Source organism: Chanodichthys erythropterus, chromosome 22 (genome assembly GCF_024489055.1).
Source record: "Chanodichthys erythropterus isolate Z2021 chromosome 22, ASM2448905v1, whole genome shotgun sequence".
Lineage (NCBI taxonomy): Eukaryota > Metazoa > Chordata > Actinopteri > Cypriniformes > Xenocyprididae > Chanodichthys > Chanodichthys erythropterus.
The window spans coordinates 28,201,591-28,226,467 of record NC_090242.1 but is presented as its reverse complement, the minus strand read 5'-3'; the positions used below and the strand labels follow the sequence as shown (position 1 = coordinate 28,226,467).

Genomic DNA, 24,877 nt, shown 5'->3' with positions numbered 1-24,877 from the left:
CTGAACACACTTTGTTTAGACACGCAAATTGAGCGAATTTTACACGCATCTGAAGCGTCTGACTTCAAAATGTTCAAGCGTCCAACTAGACGCGTCTGGGGCGTCAAATTTGGTGTGAACGCAGCATAAGACTTTTGTTCATCTTCGAAACATAAATGAAAATCTTTTTGATGAAATCTGAGAGCTTCTGTCCCTCCATAGACAGTTATGCAACTACCACTTTAACAATTCAAAAAGTTCATAGAGATCACAAAACTAATCAATATGTGCCACCCAGGTTTGGTTGAGCTTCTGTTTATGTTCGCTGATCAATGTTTATATTTGAATTAAAGCCTAAATTAAATCTGTTCATCGCATCAAGCGATCGAGTCTCTTCAGAAAATTTGGATTAAACCACTCAATTCATTAGTTTTATGATCTCTTTATGAACTTTTTGAAGCGTCAAAGTGTCAGTTGCATACTGTAGCGGTCAACAGAGGGACAGAAAGCTCTCAGATTTCATCAAAAAGATCTTCATTTGTGTCCCGAAGATGAACGAAAGTCTTATGGGTTTGGAACGACATGAGGGTGAGTAATAAAATTTTTGGTGAACTATCCCTTTAAATAGTAAATATGTTAAGTAAATGTCACACATCCAGGATACAAAAAAGACATTTCAAGTTTTAAAAAATAAGAGCAGAGAGAGAAGACACTCACACACACATGCGCAGATTTTAAAAACAATTTTTTGAAACAATTATATTAACAGCAATAACAACAAATTTGTGTTGTTAGAACTGATAATGGGGTGATAGACACGTGCTACGTTGTCATGGTAACATTTCATTACTCCCTTTGCCAAGTGTGTTCCAAACCACTTCATTATGACACACAAGTGCCCTGCTCCCACCAAAGTCCCCATTTCAAGGGCTCTGCCCTTCAGAGTAGGGCACAGTGATGCTCACTTCCTATTGGAATTCGCCCATGGTCAAGATGATCTACTGAAGTTTAAATTGGGTGATTAAGTGATTTTGAATGTGGCATGGTCGAACAGAATTGGTGTAAACAACATGAAAGCATGGATCCATCCTGCTCTTGTATCAACGGTTCAGACTGGTGGTGTAATGGTGTGGGGATATTTTCTTGGCACACTTTGGGCCACTTAGCACGAATTGAGCATCGTTTAAACACCACAGCCTACCTGAGTGTTTTTGCTGACCATCTCCATTCCTTTATGACCACAATGTACCCATATTCTGATGCACCTAGTTGAATCTGTGCCACAAAGAATTAAGGAAGTTCTGAAGGCAAAAAGGGGTCCAACCCGTACTATCAAGTTGTACCTAATAAAGTGGCCAGTGAGTATATATGTTTATGTAAAAATAAATACACAGCAAACACATGAACACATTAAACATATGGTAACTTACTGAAATAGTAATCACCAAACAGATCTTCATCCTCGTCATCAAAGTATGCTTGTAATGAAAAATTAAATCAAAGTAAAAGGATAGCAAATTATAAAAACAACAAATGCAGTGAACACACAAACGCACACATGAAAATAAACTAAAATTAAAAGACCTTGGAAATCAAAGAATTAACAAGAAACAGAAATCCCAGTTGTTCTTTTCTTTCTCTGAACAATCTGACTCTGTGAGATCAGTACTCATAAAAACCCTCCTCAAGTCTTGTGTGTTATTTGTGGGGAATGTTAAGAATGTCCATATTGAGGTAAAATGCCAAGCATACTGCACTGGATTTATTTCAGTTCAGTGTGCTTCTGTGCAAACAAAGCATATGTTGACAATGCCAGAAGCATAATTTATGCAACAACAACAAAAAAGGGTAATTTATGTGTAGACTAAGGCATGTAAGCACAGAAATTGTAATTACAGTGTGTCTATGCATGAGGCAACCTGACGAATGCAACATGCAAACAGAACAGATCAACAGTGCACTGCATCAGCAGCACATATTATTTACTCAACCTGTTATACTGTTATCTACTAATCATTTTTCTTTCTGTAACTGGCTTTTGACAGAGCCGATTCAATGTTTAAGTGTTTCCACTTTAAAAATCAACAAATATTGACCTTAATAATCAACAGAAATGATTAGATAATGGATACAGCAATGTTAGTGTATTTGGTCTTGGTGGACTAGATTTGCTACACGCTGCTGCAAAACAAGTATGGACTTGCTACTGCCAATACATACACAGGTGGAGCTGGGGGAGGTGGAGGGTCTCAGAGGAACTTACAGCGAACACTGAAATTTCATTGGCTGCAGAATTATCAGAGGCCAGTCGGGCCAATGAGCTTGTACCGTTTAGTAAATGATGTGATTGCTAACAGATTGCATGTAAAGGACCATCAGCCTGTGTCATCTAGAGTTTTATGACTGAACTAGATATTAAATTAAAGGGTTAGTTCACCCAAAAATGAAAATTCTGTCATGAATTACTCACCCTCATGTCGTTTCACGTCTGTAAGACCTTCGTTCATCTTCGGAACACAAATTAAGATATTTTTGATAAAATCTGATGGCTCAGTGAGGCCACCATTCCGAGCAAGTTAATTTAGACAAACACCCAGAAAGTTACTAAAGACATATTTAAAACAGTTCATGTGACTACAGTGGTTCAACCTTAATGTTATGAAGCGACGAGAATACTTTTTGTGTGCCAAAAAACAAAATAACGACTTTATTCAACAATATCATGTGATGGGCGATTTCAAAATGCCACTTCATGAAGATTCGAAGCTTTACGAATCTTTTGTTTCGAATCAGTGGTTTGGAGCGCGCTTCAAACTGCCAAAGTCACATGAACCATTGAAATTTCGAAACACTTATGAGGTAATGAAGCCTTGTTTACTGAAATCATGTGACTTTGGCAGTTTGAGATCATTTGATACATGCTCCGAACCACTGATTCGAAACAAAAGATTTGTAAAGCTTCAAAGCTTCATGAAGCAGTGTTTTGAAATCGCCCATCACTAGATATTATTGAATAAAGTCGCTATTTTGTTTTTTTGCACACAAAAAGTGTTCTTGTCACTTCATAACAAAAAGATTGAACCACTGTAGTCACATGAACCTTTTAAAATATATATGTAGTACCTTTCTGGGCATTTGAAAGTCTAAATTAATTTGCTGGGAATGGTGGCCTCACTGAGCCATTGGATTTTAGCAAAAATATCTCAATTTGTGTTCTGAAGATAAATGAAGGTCTTTTGGGTGTGGAACAACAAGAGGGTGAGTAATTAATGACAGAATTTTCATTTTTGGGTGAACTAACCCTTTAAATAACAAATCATAAAGGTTCATAATGTCCCAAGCCGATCTCAAGGAATAGTATTGGGACAGATTAAGCATATTTTAAAAAGGATGGGTATCGGCTATCCTAAGCCCGATCCTTAATTTTACATCAGCTGTAATGCTGGTGTCATGCAGTTGGTGACGGTATGCACCTTCAAGTGGTTTTGCCAACCAGCGACTGCCATTAAAAGGAAAAGAAGGAGCTCAGATGTGCAATCGTGATGTGCGAGAACAAATGAGGTTTGTTCTAGTGTGACACACGTTCAAGCTTTCAATGTTTAGCATTTGATGCACATTTTTTTAAGGAATGATTTGAAAGTCATTTATTTATCATTTATATTTAACTGCCTTTAGACTATCTGAAATGTTGTTGCCATAACGTGTTCCTGTGGTTTGCATCTTGCTTCAGACTTGCTTGACAAATTGGCATTCTGACCTCAAACTTCATGTTTTCTAACCTTAATTCCACTTTTTTTCTCTTTATGTTGCACTTATTCTGCTTACTGTACATATAAAATACAAAAAGTTTATATCAGTAGTCCCATAGTCATAATTGAGACCAGCTGACCACACAGTCTGTTTACAATGTCAACATGTTTACATCTACCAATGTCTTTATACAGTTATATAGCGCATAAGTGTGTGTGTGTGTGTTCTTGTATACATGGTTTATGAGGACACAAATGTGTATAATGACACGGGTATTACAAAATAAACACAGGAAGTGTCCTCATAAACCAAATTGCTAAACCAGACAGTTTTCTGTGATGGGTAGGTTTAAGGGTTGGGGTAGTGTAGGGGGATAGAAAATACAGTTTATACTGTATAAAAACCATTACATCTATAGAGAGTCCCCGTAAACCACATATCCAAGTATGTGTGTGTGCCTATAAATATAATTACTGTATCGTAGTAGTAGTTATATTGGAATCACTCTGTTGTGATAGATGCCCCTTTTTACATTTGACTACAATGGATTGATTTTAATAACTTTAATGTACTTGAAATGCATAGGAGGATGTCCAGACACAGCTTCTCTTTCACTACAGGCTGAGATGACTGTGGTCAAAAAAATTATATTGTCATTGTAAAGCAAATAGTTAATGTTGAAAATATGCATTTTATATTTCATATTGACATTTTAACTTCTGAATTAGCAGAGCTAATACCCTGGTATCCAGGGTAATGTCGGCATACCACCACGTATGAACCACATCCAACAGGAGTAATTGATGACACAATTTAAAGCTGTCTGAAAGGGATGTTCAGGTATAACCTGGATTGTATCCAAAAAACATAAAACCACAGCTGCCCAACTCACTGGAGAATTAAATGCACCTCGACTGTCCCGTTTGCATCAAAACTGTTTGTCGGGAGCTGCACAGTCAATATTCATGGTCAGGCTGCTATAGCCAAAACTTTGGTCACCCATGCCAATGCCAGATATCAGTTTCAATGGTGCCAACAATGTAAATCTTGGGTTGTGGACATTGTGAAACATGTATTGTTCTCTGATGAGTCCACCTTCACTGTCTTTCCCACATCCATTGTGGAGAAGACCCAAAGAGGCTTAACACCCGGACTGTTGCTACTCAGAGTGAAGCACGGGGGTGGATCAGTGATGGTTTGGGCTGCAATATCATGGCATTCCCTACTGTGCTTGATGGGCGCGTCACTGCCAAGGACTACCGAACCATTCTGGAGGACCATGTGCAGCTATTAATCGAAATTAACCCGAAATCGCACTTAAACCGGTTTGGTTTAGTGCGATTATGAAATCGCATGTCCAACAAAAGACAACATTTAATAACATGTTTTTACTCCAAACTCACTTCAGTTTGAAATAACATCCTTCTTTGAGATAATGTGGCTTCTTACACAGAATAAGGCACACAACATATCATTTCATAGTATTCTGGTTTATTTTCCCATTTTTGAGACACTATTTTGGAGGAGCAAGTCACAAAACGTTTACCTCCATCAGCATCACATAGTGTTCTGGAACTGTTCTGGAAGAGGAATGACTCAAAATCCCTCTGGCCACCGTGCAGAACTTGTATCTGTCATTCCCAAGACAAATTGATGCTGTATTGGCCGCAAAAGGAGGCCCTACACCATACTAATAAATTATTGTGGTCTAAAACAAGGTGTTTCCATTTCTTTGTCAAACCCCTATAGTATGGAAGCTTGTTTCCACCACTAAATAAAAACAAATAAAAAAGGTAATTGCAACTTTTTGTCACAATTCTGACTTTTTGTCTAGCAATTGTGAGTTTGCATTTTTTGAGAGAAAAAAAAAACTCAGGATTGTGAGATTTAAACTCACAATTGCATGATATAAAGTTAGAATTTCTTGTTATAAAGTCAGAATTGCGAGTTATATTCTACTCACAATTCTGACTTTTTCTCAGAATTGCAATATAAACTCGCAATTGCATCTTATAAAGTCAGAATTGTTTATATCTATTTTTCTCAGAATTGAGTTTATGTTTCACAATTCTAACTTTATAACTCGCAATTGCATGTTAAGTGCAATTGATATAAACACAAAAACGTGTCTTTTTTCGTCACAATTGGACATTTATGGAAGAGGATTAGGGCCAAGCAATAATAAAAAAATAAAACCATCTCAAGATTAAAGTTGTTAAATTTTGAGAAAAAAAGTCGAGATAAAATGTTGAGAATAAACTCGTTAAATTACAAGAAAAAACGTGTTAAATTTCGAGGAAAAGTCGAGATAAAATGTTGAGAATAAACTCGTTAAATTACGAGAAAAAAAACTCGTTAAATTTTGAGAAAAATGTCAAGATAAAATGTTGAGAATAAAGTCATTAAATTTTGAGAAAAAGTAGTTAAATTACAAGAACAGATTTGTTAAATTACTAATTTGTTCTCATAATTTAAAAACTTTTTTTCTCGTAATTTAATGACTTTATTCTCATAATTTAATGAGTTTATTCTCAACATTTTATCTTGACTTTTTTTCTCAAAATGTAACATTTTTGTCATAATATAACAAATTTATTCTCGTAATTTAACGATTTTTTTCCTGTAATTTAATGACTTTATTCTCAACATTTTATCTCGACTTTTTTCTCGAAATTTAACGAGTTTTTTCTCATAATTTAACAAGTTTATTCTCAACATTTTATTTCGACTTTTTTCTTGAAATTCAACAAGTTTTTTCTCAAAATTTAACAATTTTAATCTCAAGATGGTTTTATTTTTTATTATTGTTTGGCCCTAATCCTCTTCCGTAGACATTATAACACGCAGTTGCAACTTTATATCTCACAATTCTGACTTTATAACTCACAATTGTGAGTTCATATCTCACAATTCTGAGAAAAAAAAAGTCAGAATTGTGAGATATAAACTCGCAATTGCGAGAAAAAAGTCAGAATTGGGAGATTAAAAAAAAAAATTCACGATGGAAACAAGCTTCAATACTTTAGTGCTGTCGATATTAATTAATATCTAAATTTCACACATTAACTTTGACAACCCTATATAAACAAAAAATAAATAAAAATTAAACAACATTACAGCCGCCAACCATCAATTTGAAACTAGATAGAACCTAGATAAAATGAGGAGTATTGAGGTTCTCAAACCTTGGATTCTCTAATTTTTATGAGTAACATAACATCTGTGAATAGTATTTACTTGAACAAAGTATCGTCCATTTCCACATTTTCAGTCGAAAGAAACAAACAGTGCATCTCTAACATTGCAGGCTCAGGAAATGTACTCAGGCTCTAGTATCATCAGCTTCTGCTGCAGTTGTTGAGGCTGTGCAGCTAGCTGGAACTAAGAAACTTCCCTCTGCAAAGCTGATGCTTTGAGGTGACAAAAGTGAGAACAGATTAAACCACAGTAACGTGCTCTGTACAATGACTCAGATGTGGACGACACCCCTGAACACTGTCCCGCTATTACCACTTCTCACATCGTCGGTTTGTCTTGTGCAAAGGACAAGGGCAGACCCCATTAAGTGGCAAATTGCCGTCTCACGGCTTAATCAGGCGGCATCAGCATTCTTTAGGGAACATATGAAAAGCCATTATGGTCAAATCAATTCTCAATTACCTCTTTGCCGCCACCATCGACACGTTAAATAAACATTCTGCGCTGTCACAGCTATTTCTCCTTGTGAGGCGACGATGAAATAGCTGCGCACGCGTTATTTGAGAGCCAAGTGAATGCTAATGGATTGTAAACAATCATGAAATAACAGAATGATGTGAAAGTGGGACAGATAAGCATCGGAAGGAACAAGCAGCATTAGGAGATTCATTAGAAACGGTCACACTCTGACCCGAATAACTGCTTGCCGGGCATTTGTCACTATGTACCACACACAAGCACACGTGATGATACAGAGATGCTAACACACATATAGAAGACAACATCCCTTTAGCCACAAGCAGTATTAGCAAAAAGTAGGACACGAATGAAGGAATTAAGAAATTAGCTATACATTTATGTTAGCGTAATGTAAATGTACTATATAACTGATTAGCTACATCAGTTATACATTTGTGCTTTAAAAATTTGAGAAAGACATGTCCTTGTGCTGCAATATACCAGTGCTATTTTCACTTCACCAAAAACCATGGTAACAAATGAAGAGTGGAAAAATGGAACAAAGGAATACAGGTAACTGAGAGAAACAAACTAAAAGTCCATGAAAATTAAAGTAAACAGGCATAATGTGAAATCCTGTGTATCCTGTGTATAACATCCTTTAAAAAAGTACATCTCAGGTTGACAGACACTAAGAATGAATGTATTGTTTTGGGGTATTAAGTATTTACTCAAATGTTACGCATTTTGTATAATGCACTTCTGAGTGCTTGGTTAGGGAAGTTTGTTGCAGATGACCAGTATAGCATTCTTTCCTTGGACTGTACAGCATCATCCACACTGTGATCCAGGCACCTGAAGCGGCTCTTTAAAATGCTGAAACTGAGCTGAAACTACAATATGCATTTGGATATATGCCTGTTTAAAAGCACCATTCCATCATTTGATGAATTACAGCTGCCATGATCAATAAAAAAAGACACAAACTCTCTACAATAAAATATCTACAATATTTTATGCCTATAGTAATCTTAACATAAGGTATGTTTGCACTGAAAAGAATTGCAACTGATTTAATTTAAAACTACATTTTTTAATACTAATTAAAGGGGTCATGAACTGTATTTCTTAATTATTATTTTATAATGTTTTCTGAGAGTTTCCTGCAGTTTTAATGTAAGTATGATTTTTACACCAAAAATTGATATAATTTAGAAATTAAGGCCATTTTCTGCTCTGACTTTAGTCTCTGATTTGAATGCTCTGTTGAAAGGGGTTTGTCTGCTGTGAGACTTTAAATGTAAATGCCCACTGCTGTGATTGGCTAACATTTTTGCATGTGAAATAAGTATTACAGATGGAACTCTTTCAAAAACTTTGACTATGTTTTTACTATTACAGCTGTCTAGATTAACTAATTGTGAAAAGTGTTGATTATGGCATTATATTTAGATCTACTCCCATCATATAAAAGGTTGCAGTGATGAGCATTGTAGCCGATAACAGACATGTCTGTTGAGCACATCAATGCAGTGATCTTGTCATTGCAACCCAATTTCTGCACTCTCACGAATGCTTTCATCATAACTAACAGTGCAAACATGATGTAAATAAGAAATTCACTGTAATAGAGTCCAGAACTCTCTGATAAACTTGCACTGTGTGACTGACAGCTCCGGCGATTATAAAGGGAGTATTCTTTGATTGCTTTCTGTATATAATTTAATCACAATTTAATTAACGGATATATTCATGCTACTAAAAGAAACGATAAGTTGACTGTTTAGACACTGGCTTAATTTACTGACACATAAACAGCAATAAATGATTTTGAGACAATAAAGAACATCTGACTATACATGAATCATTATCAGAAATCACTGATCACAGATCAGGCATTAGAACTAACACAGTTACTTACATGTTGTGGCATTACTGTCAAGTTCATATCTTGCAGTAAAAGTAAGAATTGCGACTGATTTACCAAAGAATCCACAGTGAAATGTACCAAACAAACAATTAATGTTCTACTGAGACATTATAGTTGAAAATAAATAACTTTCATAGCATTAGGATCCTTAGGAAGGTAATGTTATTTTTAGTCCAGTGATCCCGTATTGCTCATTTCTCCTTCTCAACTTACTAATGCGCCAGTGGGCGGGGCCAAAGACGCGATGATGTAGAAATTGGTGTTGATCTGATTCTGCAGAGGTGGTCTTTCGTCACACTATTACGCCATAATGTGACAAAATCTGATATGAGTTGTTTTTGGAGCTTGGTTTCAATAAACGCTGTTTTTGGACTAACAATGAATTTTTGAGTTCTGAAAACTTACAGGATGTTTTTATAGTACAATGACCACTTACATGTCATGACCCCCCTTAATAATTTTGAACTTTCTATTCATTAACGAATCCCGAAAGAAATTTTCCACAAAATATTATGCAAAAAAACTTTTTTTTCTTGAGCAGCAAATCAGCATATTAGGATTATTTCTGGATCATGTGACTGAAGACTGGAGTAATGATGCTGAAAATTCAGCTTTGCATCACAGAAATAAACTACATTTAAAATATTCAAATATAAAACAGTTATTTTAAATATTACTGGGGTGTGTTACTGTGATTTTTTTTTTTTTTAACCAAATAAATTCAGCCTTGGTGAGAATAAGAGACTTCAACCCCACCCAATTCAGCGATCCTATCCACCTCACATTGAATTACAGTGATGATGACTGAAAGAATCATATCACCTGATATGGTTGGTAAATATTCTCTGGTTCATTAATCATAGATTAATTTATGGACATATTTAAACTGTGTGCCTATCTGGATCATTATACTCATCACAGCAACACTTTGTACTTTTGAGAATGTAATATTAATTTTAGAAGCCGAGGGTCAGAATGTTGGAATAATTATGGCAAAGAAACAAAAACATGTTTTCCCAAAACATACAAATGCACTTTCGCACAAATCAGACATAGCACACGCACTCATCACTGACCTTCCCAAAGAAACACTCTTTCCATTGGGTTTCACCTGTTGTCATGGAAACCAAAGCTCTTCAATAAGTCTTTAAAACCTTTAGTTGTCGACATACCCATTACTAGACATATTTGGATTAGGGTGTTCATTAAAACACTAGCTGTCTTCAGTTTTAGTCCTTACTTTCCTTTTCAATTCAAGAAATGAGGTTGGACATTCACAGAAAAATGTTATTTCTGCCACCAACATGAAGATGAACAGAAAATGAGAAAATCCAGATTACCTAGTTTTCATAATTGTAGATAATCTTCATGCTCTTTATTCAGACACTTTAATTATGTGCGTGTCAGAAATCTACTGGAAATTAGCAGATGTTCCTCTTTGCCTAATGAATTCAACACTAATTTTCGGTTCTTCACTACAGTGGACAGCATGAGGTTTACATGCCACTATTGCTGCTTCCCAATTCACATACTATCTGTTCTAAACAATATTTGAAATAAGAATTAGCATGTCCCAAATCGTAGTATGTTGAAATTAGTACTCCAAAGATACACGGATTTCGAATTCAAAGTGCAGATCTGTGCATGCTCTAATGGCTAATATTGCCCACAACTCATTGCGTGTTGTTGGATGAGAATTTGATTAGAACTACAAACACAATTAAAAAGTGTTAAAAAACTACAAACATGGCAGATGTGCAAGATCAATTGTTAAGGGGTTTGAGCGATAAATAATCTATCCTAATAAAAAATGTATTTATTCAATGTTGTCCACATTATATTTCAAATGCAACAACATGGTGAACATTTATAAAGATACGTTTGGTCATTAACTTTTAAATTCATCGTTATACAAACACATGAGGAGAGTTCTCCGCATGAAAGACGCACGACTGGCAGATCAACATGCCACAACATCCGATACGGTAGGAAATTACTGAAATCGAACGTGGAGATGTGAGATGACTGACAGAGCAGTTTAAAAGGTGACAGGATGCACATAACTATTTGACAGAATGCAATGCAAAATTTTCAATTTTGTTCGCAATTTAGGATTTCACAAAAATAAGCTCATGAAGCACTTGTCTAGCGATCCCAATGCTCCAAATAGCAATTAAACATCTAAAAGTATCTTTATTTGTTCATATTCTGAGAGGAGTATCTTTCCTTTGACCATGAAAAATGCAGTTTTTCAAGTTTGGTATTGTTGTAAAGCGCAACATTTCTCGATGGCATGAGTCTGAACCAATAATATGTAATTTTCAAACTCATTCTGACATAAACAAAATGATCTTACTCGCATTGACTGCCAGATCTGAAGTGCGCGCACAAAGACGCACAGACAGTGCACGATACCTATATACAAACACGATTCCAAAAAGGTTTGGACATTGTGAATAAAAAAGGAATGCAATAATTTACAAATCTCATAAACTTATAATATTTTATTCACAATAGAATATAGATAACATATCAAATGTTGAAAGTGAGACATTTTGAAATGTCATGCCAAATATTGGCTCATTTTGGATTTCATGAGAGCTACACATTCCAAAAAAGTTGGGACAGGTAGAAATAAGAGGCCAGAAAAGTTAAATGTACATATAAGGAACAGCTGGAGGACCAATTTGCAACTTATTAGGTCAACTGGCAACATGATTGGATATAAAAAGAGCCTCTCAGAGTGGCAGTGTCTCTCAGAAGTCAAGATGGGCAGAGGATTGCAACTGCAAAGATTTTGAAGTTATCATCATCTACAGCGCATCCAAAAATTCAGAGATTCTGGAACAATCTCTGTGCATAAGGGGCAAGGCCGGAAAACCACAATGTATGCCCGTGATCTTCAGGCCCTTAGACAGCACTGCATCACATACAGGATTGCTACTGTAATGGAAGTCACAACATGGGCTCAGGAATACTTCCAGAAAACATTGTTGGTGAACACAATCCTCCGTGCCATTCACCATTGCCGGCTAAAACTCTATAGGTCAAAAAAGAAGCCATATCTAAACATGATCCAGAAGTGCAGGTGTTTTCTCTGGGCCAAGGCTCATTTAAAATGGACTGTGGCAAAGTGGAAAACTGTTCTGTGGTCAGACGAATCAAAATTTGAAGTTCTTTTTGGAAAACTGGGATGCCATGTCATCCGGACTAAAGAGGACAAGGACAACCCAAGTTGTTATCAGCGCTCAGTTCAGTAGCCTGCATCTCTGATGGTATGGGTTTGCATGAGTGCTTGTGGCATGGGCAGCTTACACATCTGGAAAGGCACCATCAATGCTGAAAGGTATATCCAAGTTCTAGAACAACATATGCTCCCATCCAGACGTCGTCTCTTTCAGGGAAGACCTTGCATTTTCCAACATGACAATGCCAGACCACATACTGCATCAATTACAACATCATGGCTGCGTAGAAGAAGGATCCGGGTACTGAAATGGCCAGCCTGCAGTCCAGATCTTTCACCCATAGAAAACATTTGGCGCATCATAAAGAGGAAGATGCGACAAAGAAGAACTAAGACAACTAGAAGCCTGTATAAGACAAGAATGGGACAACATTCCTATTCCTAAACTTGAGCAGCTTGTCTCCTCAGTGCCCAGATGTTTGCAGACTGTTATAAAAAGAAGAGGGGGTGCCACACAGTAGTAAACATGGCCTTGTCCCAACTTTTTTGAGATGTGTTGATGCCATGAAATTTAAAATCAACTTATTTTTCCCTTAAAATGATACATTTTCTCAGTTTAAACATATGATATGTCATCCATGTTGTATTCTGAATAAAATATTAAAATATTAAAAAATTGAAACTTCCACATCATTGCATTCTGTTTTTATTCATTTTATTTTACAGTGTCCCAACTTTTTTAGAATCGGGTTTGTACACATATACACAGAATTACAGCATTTAAAAAAAGATCTGTCTTGGTGAGTATTCACGCAAACATTTTCTGTTATGTCTTGAGTGAACATTTAGTTAACTGTTGGGAAAAAACATCTGATGTGTAACATATATTAGATCCATGTGGTACAGTAGGTCTTAATAAATAGACTGTCTGTTTCATTAATGTTAATCAAACAATTGTGGAATCATGGAATAGATATGGGTTTCGATTTGGTTTGTGCCAAATTTGGTGGTATTACCAGGCATTTTAATGTATAGTTGCTTGGTGACTTTTCATTAGAAAACTTTCACTATTTTTTTATCAGATTTCTACAATACCAAATCATACATCATTTTGAAGGTTTTTTAATAGAGAATGTGAGAATAACAAAAACTCATTTTTTAAAATTTGCTTATTGCCAGCATGAATCACATATATATAAATATTAGTGCTGTCAAACATTTAATCACGATTAATCGCATCAAAAATAAAAGTTTATGTTTACATAATATGTGTGTACTGTGTATATGTATTATGTATATATAAATACACACACATACATGTATATATTTAACAAAACACACACACGCGCGCACACACACACACACACACACACACACGCACGCACACACACACACACACACACACGCACACACACATACAGCTATGGAAAAAATTAAGAGACCACTCCAAGTTCAGAAATCAATGTTAAGTGGTCTCTTAATTTTTTCCATAGCTGTATATATATATATATATATATATATACATGTTTTTATTTATATACACACACATATATACACACATGTAAATATTTCTTAAATATATACTTGTGTAATATATTATGTAAACACAAACTTATTTTGAATGCAATTCATCATGATTAATCGTTTGACAGCAGTAATTAATACATAATTTAAATAACATTATTACAATGCATAATTTACATAATATTTTAAACATTAATGCTTAAATCATGTAGAAATAATGCAATAGAGAGCAATAGAAATGTATGATATAAACAAAGATTGTGAATTATTATATTCTTGTTTAAAAGTAAACAGAAACACTTTTTTCCCTTTGTGATTTAATAATTCATGCATCCAAGGATTAGTCCACACTCTCATATTACACAGTCATCTTCGGCCAAACATTGTTTTCACATTTCACAGTTGATAATACTACAACTTCTCATAACACGCGCAATGACTCCCGAGAGCTGAAGTTTGTGTCCTTAGACTAGTTAATGGCCTCAGTACAAGCTGTGTGACAGTGCACCACAAGAACTTAAAAGAGTGCGAACAGCGCCACGAGCAAACTGTGGCATTTTAATGAGCGCTCCTTCTCTAATCATTTAGCTGTAATCTGCCAGGGACATGAACCCCATGTCTGTAAAAGTAACCAAGGCTCAGCAAACAACAGAAGACGGGCAGATCTGAGCGAGGACACTTGGGATAGGGAGCCCGGGAAGGGCGGCAGGGCATTTCTTCGACGCTGGCGAGCAAGAGAGTTGACCCGTGAATGGCAACAAAAGCGAGTGGTAATGAGTGTAAGTGTTGCCTGAAGGTGCCGTCTTTATCATATCATCATGCCACACTCTTCACGCACACGGTGGCTGAACACGACGCCTCAGGACTCACTTCTGCAGCTAGTCACCCAGCATTGTCTAGATCAAATCCAGCTCTTGTCGTCCCTATTAATTAGCTCCCACAGTGGAAATTCATTAGTCGTCTGCGCCTTGCTGTGTTCACGTTTATTTCAATGAACACAAATACACACAAATGAAGAAACTTTTTTTTCTTAAATGTGGTGCATTAAAATAACCCACACAGACTTGACGTGGTCTTCGGTCTCAGTAGGCAGAATAAAGGGTGGAATTGAAGGGAAAGGGATTCAATTTCTGCCTGTGGCACTGAAAGGGAAGTTCAGAACTGAGAAGAAAGAGAAAAACAAAGATCAGTGGGCCGCCACAAGGGTGTTTGAAGACTGCGTGGCTCAGAGCAGTGGTGGAAACAATGTGAACGATTCTTCTGAGAACGTCACGCTGTTCCCAGCGTGTGCACACGCCGACGCTCTGGTGAATGTCTGTCACAGTGGCAACACGGCCACCGACGCCACCCACAAGCCAAACGTGCATCAAGCTAAACGTTTTTTTTTTCTTTTAAACGCACAATGTGACTCAGGTGTCCATTGCTCGAGCAAAGAACCCATGTCAGCAAGATTGTGAGATGCTGAAGTTGGACAGCAGGTGGCTATGAAAACACACCATTTTGGTGCTTGTGTGCTAATTACAAACACAGCTGGACACAAAGCAGATGCTCATGTATAGATGAAGGTTATTCATAAAAGCAGCCATCTGAGTGGGTGCGGACCATTGAGAAAAGATTTAATTATGGCATTACTTTAATACATTTTCAGCACTCTTTGATAAGAACGTTAATAAAATTTATTTGCAAACTTTTATTATTTTTTAATGCGTCCTTGCTGAAGATGCTCACGTATGGATGAAGATTATTCATAGAAGCAGCCATCTGAGTGGGTTTGAGAAAAGATTTAATTATGGCAGTGAGCAATGGGTGGGACAGGAATGTGTGTAGTGGGGGGGCGGGGGGGGGGGGGGGGGCATGTATTGTAATTGTATCATTACAATAATAAATGCAAAAAAGTTATTGACATAGACTTCGATTTCTTTTATTACAGACGTGATAGCGGAATCTAAACATCTTACTTCTCCAGCTGCAGTCATCGTTGGTGAAAACCAACTCAACTCAAGCGCTCTTTGATGAAGTGGGAGGTTACGTAACCGCAGATAGCCTGTCCACCATCGATTAAAGCCCGCCCTCGCAATTTGATTGGCTCGGCCTTCTGGGAGCAGAGCATAATTACTCCACAATGGATCGAGTCCAGACCGAACTTTCCGTCCAAAAAATGTGGGTGGGGTCGAACCCCACCCACATTTTTTGGACGGAAAGTTCGGTCTGGACTCGATCCATTGTGGAGTAATAATGCTCGGCTCAGGCTATCCCAGTACCATATCGCCTATTATTTAACACAAACAAACAAATGGCAAATCATCTAGAGATGTTTCTTTTGTATTAGTATACATCCGTGCCCTGAGATGTTTCAAAAAGTGGTGGGGACATTCATTCTTTGAGGAAGGCAAAGATGAGTGCAAAAGACTGAGTTCAGCAGTGTAACGTATTAAATGTGCATGTAATAATCACTGTTGGTCATACGTAAATGCATCTACATTGCTTCATGGTAACTGTCATACTATATACTATTGTTCATATGCATACACTCACTTGAAAGAAAGGGTAAAAGCGATCGAGTAGTTGAACTTGTCAAATGAAGCACTGCTGCAGAAGTATTGCTTTTTACTGTTTTTAATGTCTTCAGGGCTTGAGTCTTTCGCTGCAGTCTCTAGAGGTTTTCAGTGGTGGTGACATCAACCACCATTGGAAAACAAAAAGGCTCAAAGTCCCTTCCTTCAAAGACACACCAAAGATCCTATGAAAAGTCCCTAGGGGTGTAGCAGCCATTGGCAATATCCACAAAAATGGTACAGGGCTTGAAACTAAAAAATGAAGTCAAATTTAAAGGGTTAGGGTCAGTTTAAATTTTAAACTGACCCTAACCTTATGTCGTTCTACACCCGTAGGACCTTCGTTCATCTTCGAAATACAAATTAAGATATTTTTGAGGAAATCCTCCATGAGACCTCTATTGCCAGTAAGTTAATTTACCCTTTCAGTGCCCAGAAAGCTACTAAAGACATTTTTAAAACTGTTCATGTGACTACAGTGGTTCAACCTTAATACTTTTCATGTGCCAAAAAATGAAATAACGACTTTTCAACAATATCTAGTGATGGCTGTTTTCAAAACAATGCTTTAAATCCACTGATTTGAATCAGTGGTTTGAAGCACTAAAATCACGTGATTTCAGCAGTTTGACACGCGATCCAAATCACTGATTCAAAACAACAGATTCGAAGCAGTGTTTTGAAATTGCCCATTACTAGATATTGTTGAAAAGTCATTATTTCCGGGGGTTTTTGGCGCACAAAACGTATTCTCATCGGTTTATAATATTAAAGTTGAACCACTGAACTCACATGAATATGTTTTTAGTACCTTTCTGGGCACTGAAAGTTAAATGACCTTGCTTGCAATAGAGGCCTCACTGAGCCATCGGATTTCATCAAAAATATCTTAATTTGTGTTCCAAAGATGTCTTACAGGTGTGGAATCTACTCTGTGTACAGCAGGAGGTCAAACTATAATAATAATCTATAAATTATCATAATATATATTAATATATAATAATTATCATATTTTATATATGTATATATTTTAATATATTTTTATATATAATTATAATTTTAAAAACCCTGTCACCAACAATTAGGACACTAATGCCTCATTTCCACCAAACACAGTATGATTCGGGATAGTAAACTCTAATCCAGCTTGCGTTTCCACCGCCAACAGTACCCTTAATTGATAGTTGTGGTGTATGCCGGAAAGTAGCAATCGATGTCATTCAGAAGAAACTGACAGTAAACAACAATGGTGGATATGCAGCAGCTTTGTTTGAGGAAAAACAGCCGAAAAATACACATTGTGTTGCAACGGTAATGTGTTGTCATTCCCCATGAGGCACGTGCAAATGATGATTCTCCGTCAACCAATCAAAATTCTGCAGTGCGTGTAGCTCCACCCTTGTGGTACTGGTACTATTGGAAATAATCGTGTACCATACTGTACTGTACTGAACTGTCCCGCTGGGTGGAAACGAGCCATAACATTCGTTACGTTTGGGGTCACTATGATATGTTTTATTTTATTTTATTTTATTTTATTTTATTTTATTTTATTTTATTTTATTTTATTTTATTTTATTTTATTTTATTTTATTTTATTTTATTTTATTTTTTGAAGAAGATCTTGATACTTTTATTCAACAATTGCAGTATGCATTAAATTAATCAAACATGACACTAAAATACATTTATAATGCCAATATAAATAACACTACAATAAGCAGCAACTTTTTTTAACACTGATAATAATAAGAAATGTTTCTTGTGCACCAAATCAGCAGATCAGAAAACAGTCATTTTAAATTGCAATAATGTTTCACAATATTACAAATTCTTGCTTTATTTTTGATAAAAATAGATTCATCTTTGGTGAGCGTGAGAATCTTAAAATATAATATAATAATTTTGTTAATAGAGTTGATTGGTTGAACCTAAATATTAATGTCATTTTAATTTTTCCATTTAATTTTAGTTTTTACTTCTAAGAACATAAGATTTATTGCTTTAAGTCACGGGACACCAATTTGAACCCTATTAGTGGAAAGTGTCTATTTTCTATGTTAAATTCTCTGACTGTGTGAAAGAGATATCATTCCCTTTTTTCAACATCATCATCATCATCATCATCGTCCTGTCCCTCATCCCACAAACACCTGTGAAGGATCACAATAGGAAGAAAGGGAACAAAACTGGAACACTGTTGGCAGTGCATGATGAGACGCACCTGGTGCTTATTGCGTCTCGCTGCAGGTATCATAAATCCCACATTGTGCCTTTCCTTTGCACAACCTGCTTCCATTAATGCATGTGGCAGCCTTGATGTCCAGGAATGGAGCGGAATAGCTGGGCTGGCTTTGAACGATGACTGCCTGTTTTCAGCCCCTCTAGATCTACTTCCCCTTTCTGCACATATGCTCACCTCAACAAGGAAACCTTGCTCCTTTTTTTGTTAGTACCCCCTGGAGTTTCACATCTCCTCCCTAAACACTTTGCTCCATTTGCTTCCTCTGTTTGGTCTGTTTTTCTCCCTCTCTCTTTGCTGCGTGCAATAAAAGCCTTTTTGTAGCTTGTAACCTTTAATCTCAACATTTTGAAGAACTTGCAGTTCTATTTCCAAACACTAAACAAAAGTGTTTTTTTTTTTTTTCCATTTCACCCCATCTTTGATATCGCTGACTCATTATTATTAACTCACACAAACCCATTCAATTTATGTGAATAGACCACTGTGAACACTTAATTCAATTAACAACACCTAATTCAATTAACTTGAAAAGAGAGAGAAAAAAACAAAAACATTTTCTCTATTCTGCTTACCAAGACTGCATTTATTTGATTAAAACATATTAAAAACTTAAAAATTTAAAATAATTGACTTTATTAAAATTGAAAATTATTGAAACATTTCTTATTATACTATCAATGTTTAAAACAGCTGTGCTGCTTAATATGTTTGGTGAAACCTTGATACATATTTTTTCAGGATTCTTTGATGAACAGAAAGTTCAAAAGAACAGCATTTATTTGCAAACTTTTGTAACATTATAATTATTCATGACCCCAAACTCACTGAACAGTGAACAGTAGTGTGTAAATAAAATGTTTTGCAAATTACTGTTAAAGTCCCCCTGTAGTCAACAATTTTATCCCTTAAAACTCATCTTTGATCACCAAAATGACATATTTAAAAAAACAAAATTCCAGTGAAAAAAACAAACAAACATTTCTTTATGCCTTAAAATAGCTTGAATGTAACTCTACACCCTTGCCTCATTTAGTATACGTGGATCAATGAATATGCAAATTGCAAAATGACATTACTCTTTACAACATCAGATGCATAACGGTAATTAATATGAATAGCCTTTTGCTTGACTATGTTATCAAACAGCTGATAATATGTTGCTAATGTTACACAAACCATGTTCCCATTCGCCATGTCAGAGTCAGACAGCTGCCTTCTGAAAATCATTATCCTTACTGTATAAATGCTTTGAACAACTCAGAACGTCAATGGAGGAAGGCATATAGTTTATCATAACATCATAATATACATCACACACCTGCTATATTGCTAAATCGATAACAATTTTTAAAATGATATCAACAGTAAACTATTTTGACACTTTTTGTCAAGAAACACAGTATGCGTGGATAATGAATAATGGGTGATTCACACCTGAGAAGACACAAGAATTGCATAATGAGCTGTAATGACTTGCATAATAATGAGGCCTTTCAGTCGTGTAGGCTGTGAAAAAACCCTCTGTGATCATGTCTCAAGCTCATCATGGTGTATTTCAAACATACAGACAAAACAGCAATACTGTGAAATATTATTACAATTTAAAATAATGGTATTCTATTATATACTTTAAAATATAATGTATTTCTGTGATGCAAAGTGTCTGAACAACTATGTTACCTCTGTGGCATTTCATATAGGCTTTTGCACATTTGGAGAAAGATTGATGGATTCTCATATGTTTATGTCAATTTTCTATACAGAGGAGTAATATTTATTCAATATTTATTGTCATCACTGGATACTGTTTTCAATTCATACTTGCAGCTGGAGGGTACTCTGTACACCTTTAGTCCACAAATTAATCTAAAGAAGAACAGGACATTCCAGGAACTAACAAAGTCTTCCAGAGGTCGCTAACCATGGCTTTAACATACAGATAAAAACGTTTCAAGACAATAAATATACGATTGAGACGATGTATACATGTATTGCCTCAGAATTTGCGTCTGAATAGCGCTCACTCCGTGGGCATGGCCACGTTAGCGGATAATGAGCTGAATCACGGACTTCTGACATGTGTCTCTTTTCATACAGATTACATAAACACAGAATATTTGTTTTCGATTTGACTTACACGATTTGAAACCTGACATTTCAACGTTTCTTTAGAAGTAAGTCTAATTTTTTTGTGATTAGTATTCACTAAGATACACTTCATTTTCTGAGAACTATCAGATTGGACTTCGTTCAGAGGGAGACGACAGATCACGCATGTTAGTTTTCTTTATTTTTGTACACAAATAAAATAATATATTCCACAGATTAAAATGGTGTATAACTCTTAATTGTATGTGCAACATTGACAGAGTATTTTGTGTCTCTTTCTCATTGGTAAGAAAAAAACCGAGGTGGTATCACCGGCGTGACCGCCGACCTGAGGGAGTTAGATACATTCTTTTAGCTGACCACCATAAGTGTCTATTTTATTATTCTAAAACCACTCCAAACATACGATTGCTACACAAAAGCTGCGCGTACTGTGCGCGACTCATTAGCTCCACCCACAGCACGCCTCCAGGAGCTAGACTGTTTTCAGAAAGAAGCAGTACAGCTGTATCTGTCTTTTATAAATCTGATAAAAATAAAGACTCTTTGGAGATATGAAGCAATACTATAGATACTAAAAATTGACATCAGATTGGCAGAAACTGTGTGTATTATGGCCCCTTTAATATTACAAAACACTGATGTAATTTAAATGACATTTCCGTAAAAAGACAAAAACTATGACTAGGCCCTAAAACGAAATGAAATGTAAAATGAACAATGATCTTAAGATAAGTTTTTTTTTTAATGAGATTAGTGTCTAGCAACTAGTTTTCAATTATTTTTCTGATGAAACTGATAACAGACGTACAACTGTAGCTTCACCAATAGTACATTCATCCAAATGTCTCTGAATTCACACACTAATGTTTGGTGCTTGCAATATGAAAAGAAGAAACTACAACTGTGTCAGTTCAACATTCAGCGAAGAGTATTTTATAAATATGACCTGATTACCAGATAAATGCATAAAGCGGTACTTGACATTGTCAAGATAGACGGGCTGGTTTGTTGCAATAAAGTCTTGTTATATCAAAGAGAAAATGCCACTTGAGATCGCAGGCCTTGAAATGATTCCACTTTGGTCTGTAAATCACTTTGATCTCGCCAACGCAGTGAATGCAGTCTTCAGAAAATGCTACGGCTTTACAAATATTGACGCCTCAGTGTAGGGAATCATATAAATAGTCCTTATTCAATGATTCAATATGCTCAATTTCACTCCCCAAAAAAACTGAAGGCTTTTGGGGAATGAGCAATGAGAACATTTCATTTAGATGTCTCATTGCACCGACATTCATTGTTGGAACTAATGTCTTACCAAATTACAGATTTTCCACTTAATTTAGAAGCACTACCCTTCTGATAAATCTCCAATCATCAGTGTCTTTTCATTTGTCTCTTCATTAAGTGTTTTTCTCGCTCTCCTACCTGATTCTTCATCAGTCTTGTGCTCGTTTTCAGAGTCGGTGAGAGTGAGGACCGAGTGGTCAGGGCTAGACAGGCAAGAGCTGCGGCGTGACTTCAGGGGCTGCCCGCTCCACAGCTGGACGGCGCGCTCAGGGGTCATGACCCCCTCGGGGTCTGAGTCGGCGTCGGATCCGGCGCTCAGAGCGTATCTGTCCTGCAGCAGGCTCATATCGGAACAATATACATTGGATGACGACGGAGGCTCACACATGCCCAGATCAGCCAATGCGAAGCTCCCTGTAATGAGAATAAGTATTTAAGCCAAAAACAAGAAAGTGTGTGTGGCTGTAAGGCATCTTAGACTCCTAAATGGGCTGGATGACTCTGACTAAGAACTGGCTTTGGTAAATTACATAATGACAACACACAATATTCATTCTAGCAAGTCTTCATTTTAGTGTGTAAATTAATTTAAGCTCTGTATTGTCCCAGTCATCTTCATTCAGTAAGGCAGTGAAAGGAATGAATTTAAATTATGTTACGGTGGGATAAAGACTACTGGCTGTCTTTACAGCTATAGGGACAAATGTAACACTAAAGGCCCATTCACACCAAGAGTGATAACTATGGCGATAACTATATTTGCATCCACACCAACGAACAATAACGGTCTGTTTTTTTCTAAACTCTGAAAAAACGCTGTGGTTTCAAAGTGTGTACTACATGTTTTTGCTGTTCTTGATGCATTTACACAGCTTTAACCAGCAGATGTCCTCATCATGCTATGTTTCGAGTGAATAGCTAGCATAATAACGATCTAAACTAGCAGTGATTTAGTCAATAAAGTAGGGCTGGGTAAAAAATATTGATTTCTCGATTTTAATCGATTCTCATTTTTATGAAACGATATTGATTCTTAATTCCCAAGAATCAGTTAGTCTAGTCTGTTTTCAGTTGATGAATGAACAGAACATGTAGCGCGCCTCCCATCCAATAAATCACAATAATCTTAGTGCTGAACATGAATAAACATCTGAAAGCATGTTAAAAGATACAGTACAACAACAAATCCGTATTATGTCTCACGTAATAGCTCAATCAGTATTTCAACCTCGAAAAGACGTCAATAAAACAGCTTGTAATCAACATCACGTAATGTCACATTTACCTCAGAAAAACATATTCAGTGACCATAAACTCATTAGTCATATAAAAAATGAAAACTCTACAGAGAGAAGCATTCTGATAAATATATGCACCGTTACATATTTATTCTAATTTTTAATGTTCTTCAATCTTTAATGCATGTTTGAATAAATCAGTTATGACAGTCACGATTAAATGTTTATATTTCAAAAAAACGAATTGGATTAGAAATATGATTATGTAATTCTAAACTTTATTTATTATAAAAACATCATTGAGTGTAATTTAAGTGCTTGTATATAAGTTAATTTTAACCTTCAATATTAAAGTAATGTAGTATACCAACTGACTCCCATGTGTAGTTTACAGCATTAGTTGATTTTTTTTCTCTAGGATATTTGCCATTTACTGTAACTGATACTACATCCAAAATAATCAATATCGAATTGAATCAGAATTGGAATCGGAATCGAATTGCAAGCATGTGAATAGAAATCGAACTGTGAAAATTGTGTCAATACCCAGCACTACAATATGACTACAATAAAAAAAGTCTTTTTTTACTGCAACTTCAAAGGAAGCTAGACAATGTTGTCGAAACTAGTGCTGGATACCTGAGGTATTTTTTACTATGTTTGCTAGCCTGACATAATGATCTCATTGTTAATGCTTCTCACCATTTATTCTGAGGGTATGACTGATTGTTTTCCATATATCCATTTTCTTTAAATATCCTTGAAAAGGGGGTTTGACTTGTCAAACAGTGGTGTTTTTTTCTGGACCTTGATTAACTTCTCCGCAATGTCATCTGCCATTTTTAATGCGCGAGTCTTTAAATTAGAATGGATTCTGATTGGCTGTCAGTGTTTTATCGTCCTCCAGCTGGAAAAAAATCATTCTGAAAGGGATCCCATTGATATTGTTTCTTTATATCATTATCGTTGTAGCTGTGGTGTGGACATTGCTATTCTTTTATATTTAGAATGATTTTTAGAACTATATCTTTATTGTTATCTTTATAATTATCGTTCTTGGTATGAACGGGCCTTAACCCTTTCAATTCTGGAAAAGAAAATATGTTGGGGGAAAAATTAAAAACATTAAATTGAATCTTAAAATATAGGAAATTTATAATTTAAGTCTGGGCAAAAATAGTGGACAAAATTGCAGATTCATCAAAAAAAAAAAAAAAAAAGTAAAAGAACAACATCTCTGATAAACACTATGAGAAAAGTATATATTCATTTAGTCTTTATTATTACTTATTATTTTTCCATATTTGATATCAAATATATATATATATATATATATATATATATATATATATATATATATATATATATATATATATATATATATATATATATATATATATATATAATATG

The 24,877-nt window shown here is 35.7% G+C and overlaps 1 protein-coding gene across 8 annotated transcripts in view; it reads right to left on the bottom strand.

Moving 5' to 3' along the window:
- Positions 1-24,877, bottom strand: part of tenm2b (teneurin transmembrane protein 2b) — a 249,536-nt gene that overhangs the window by 197,496 nt on the left and 27,163 nt on the right. For 5 of the 8 annotated variants that reach the window (XM_067375177.1, XM_067375182.1, XM_067375176.1 and 2 more), the window contains one exon: positions 22,368-22,643. In XM_067375177.1, the coding sequence (XP_067231278.1) occupies positions 22,368-22,643 (276 nt within the window). Of the gene's footprint in view, positions 1-1,409; positions 1,458-22,367; positions 22,644-24,877 lie in introns of all 8 variants that reach the window. The other 3 variants (XM_067375175.1, XM_067375180.1, XM_067375181.1) reach the window with 1 other exon arrangement.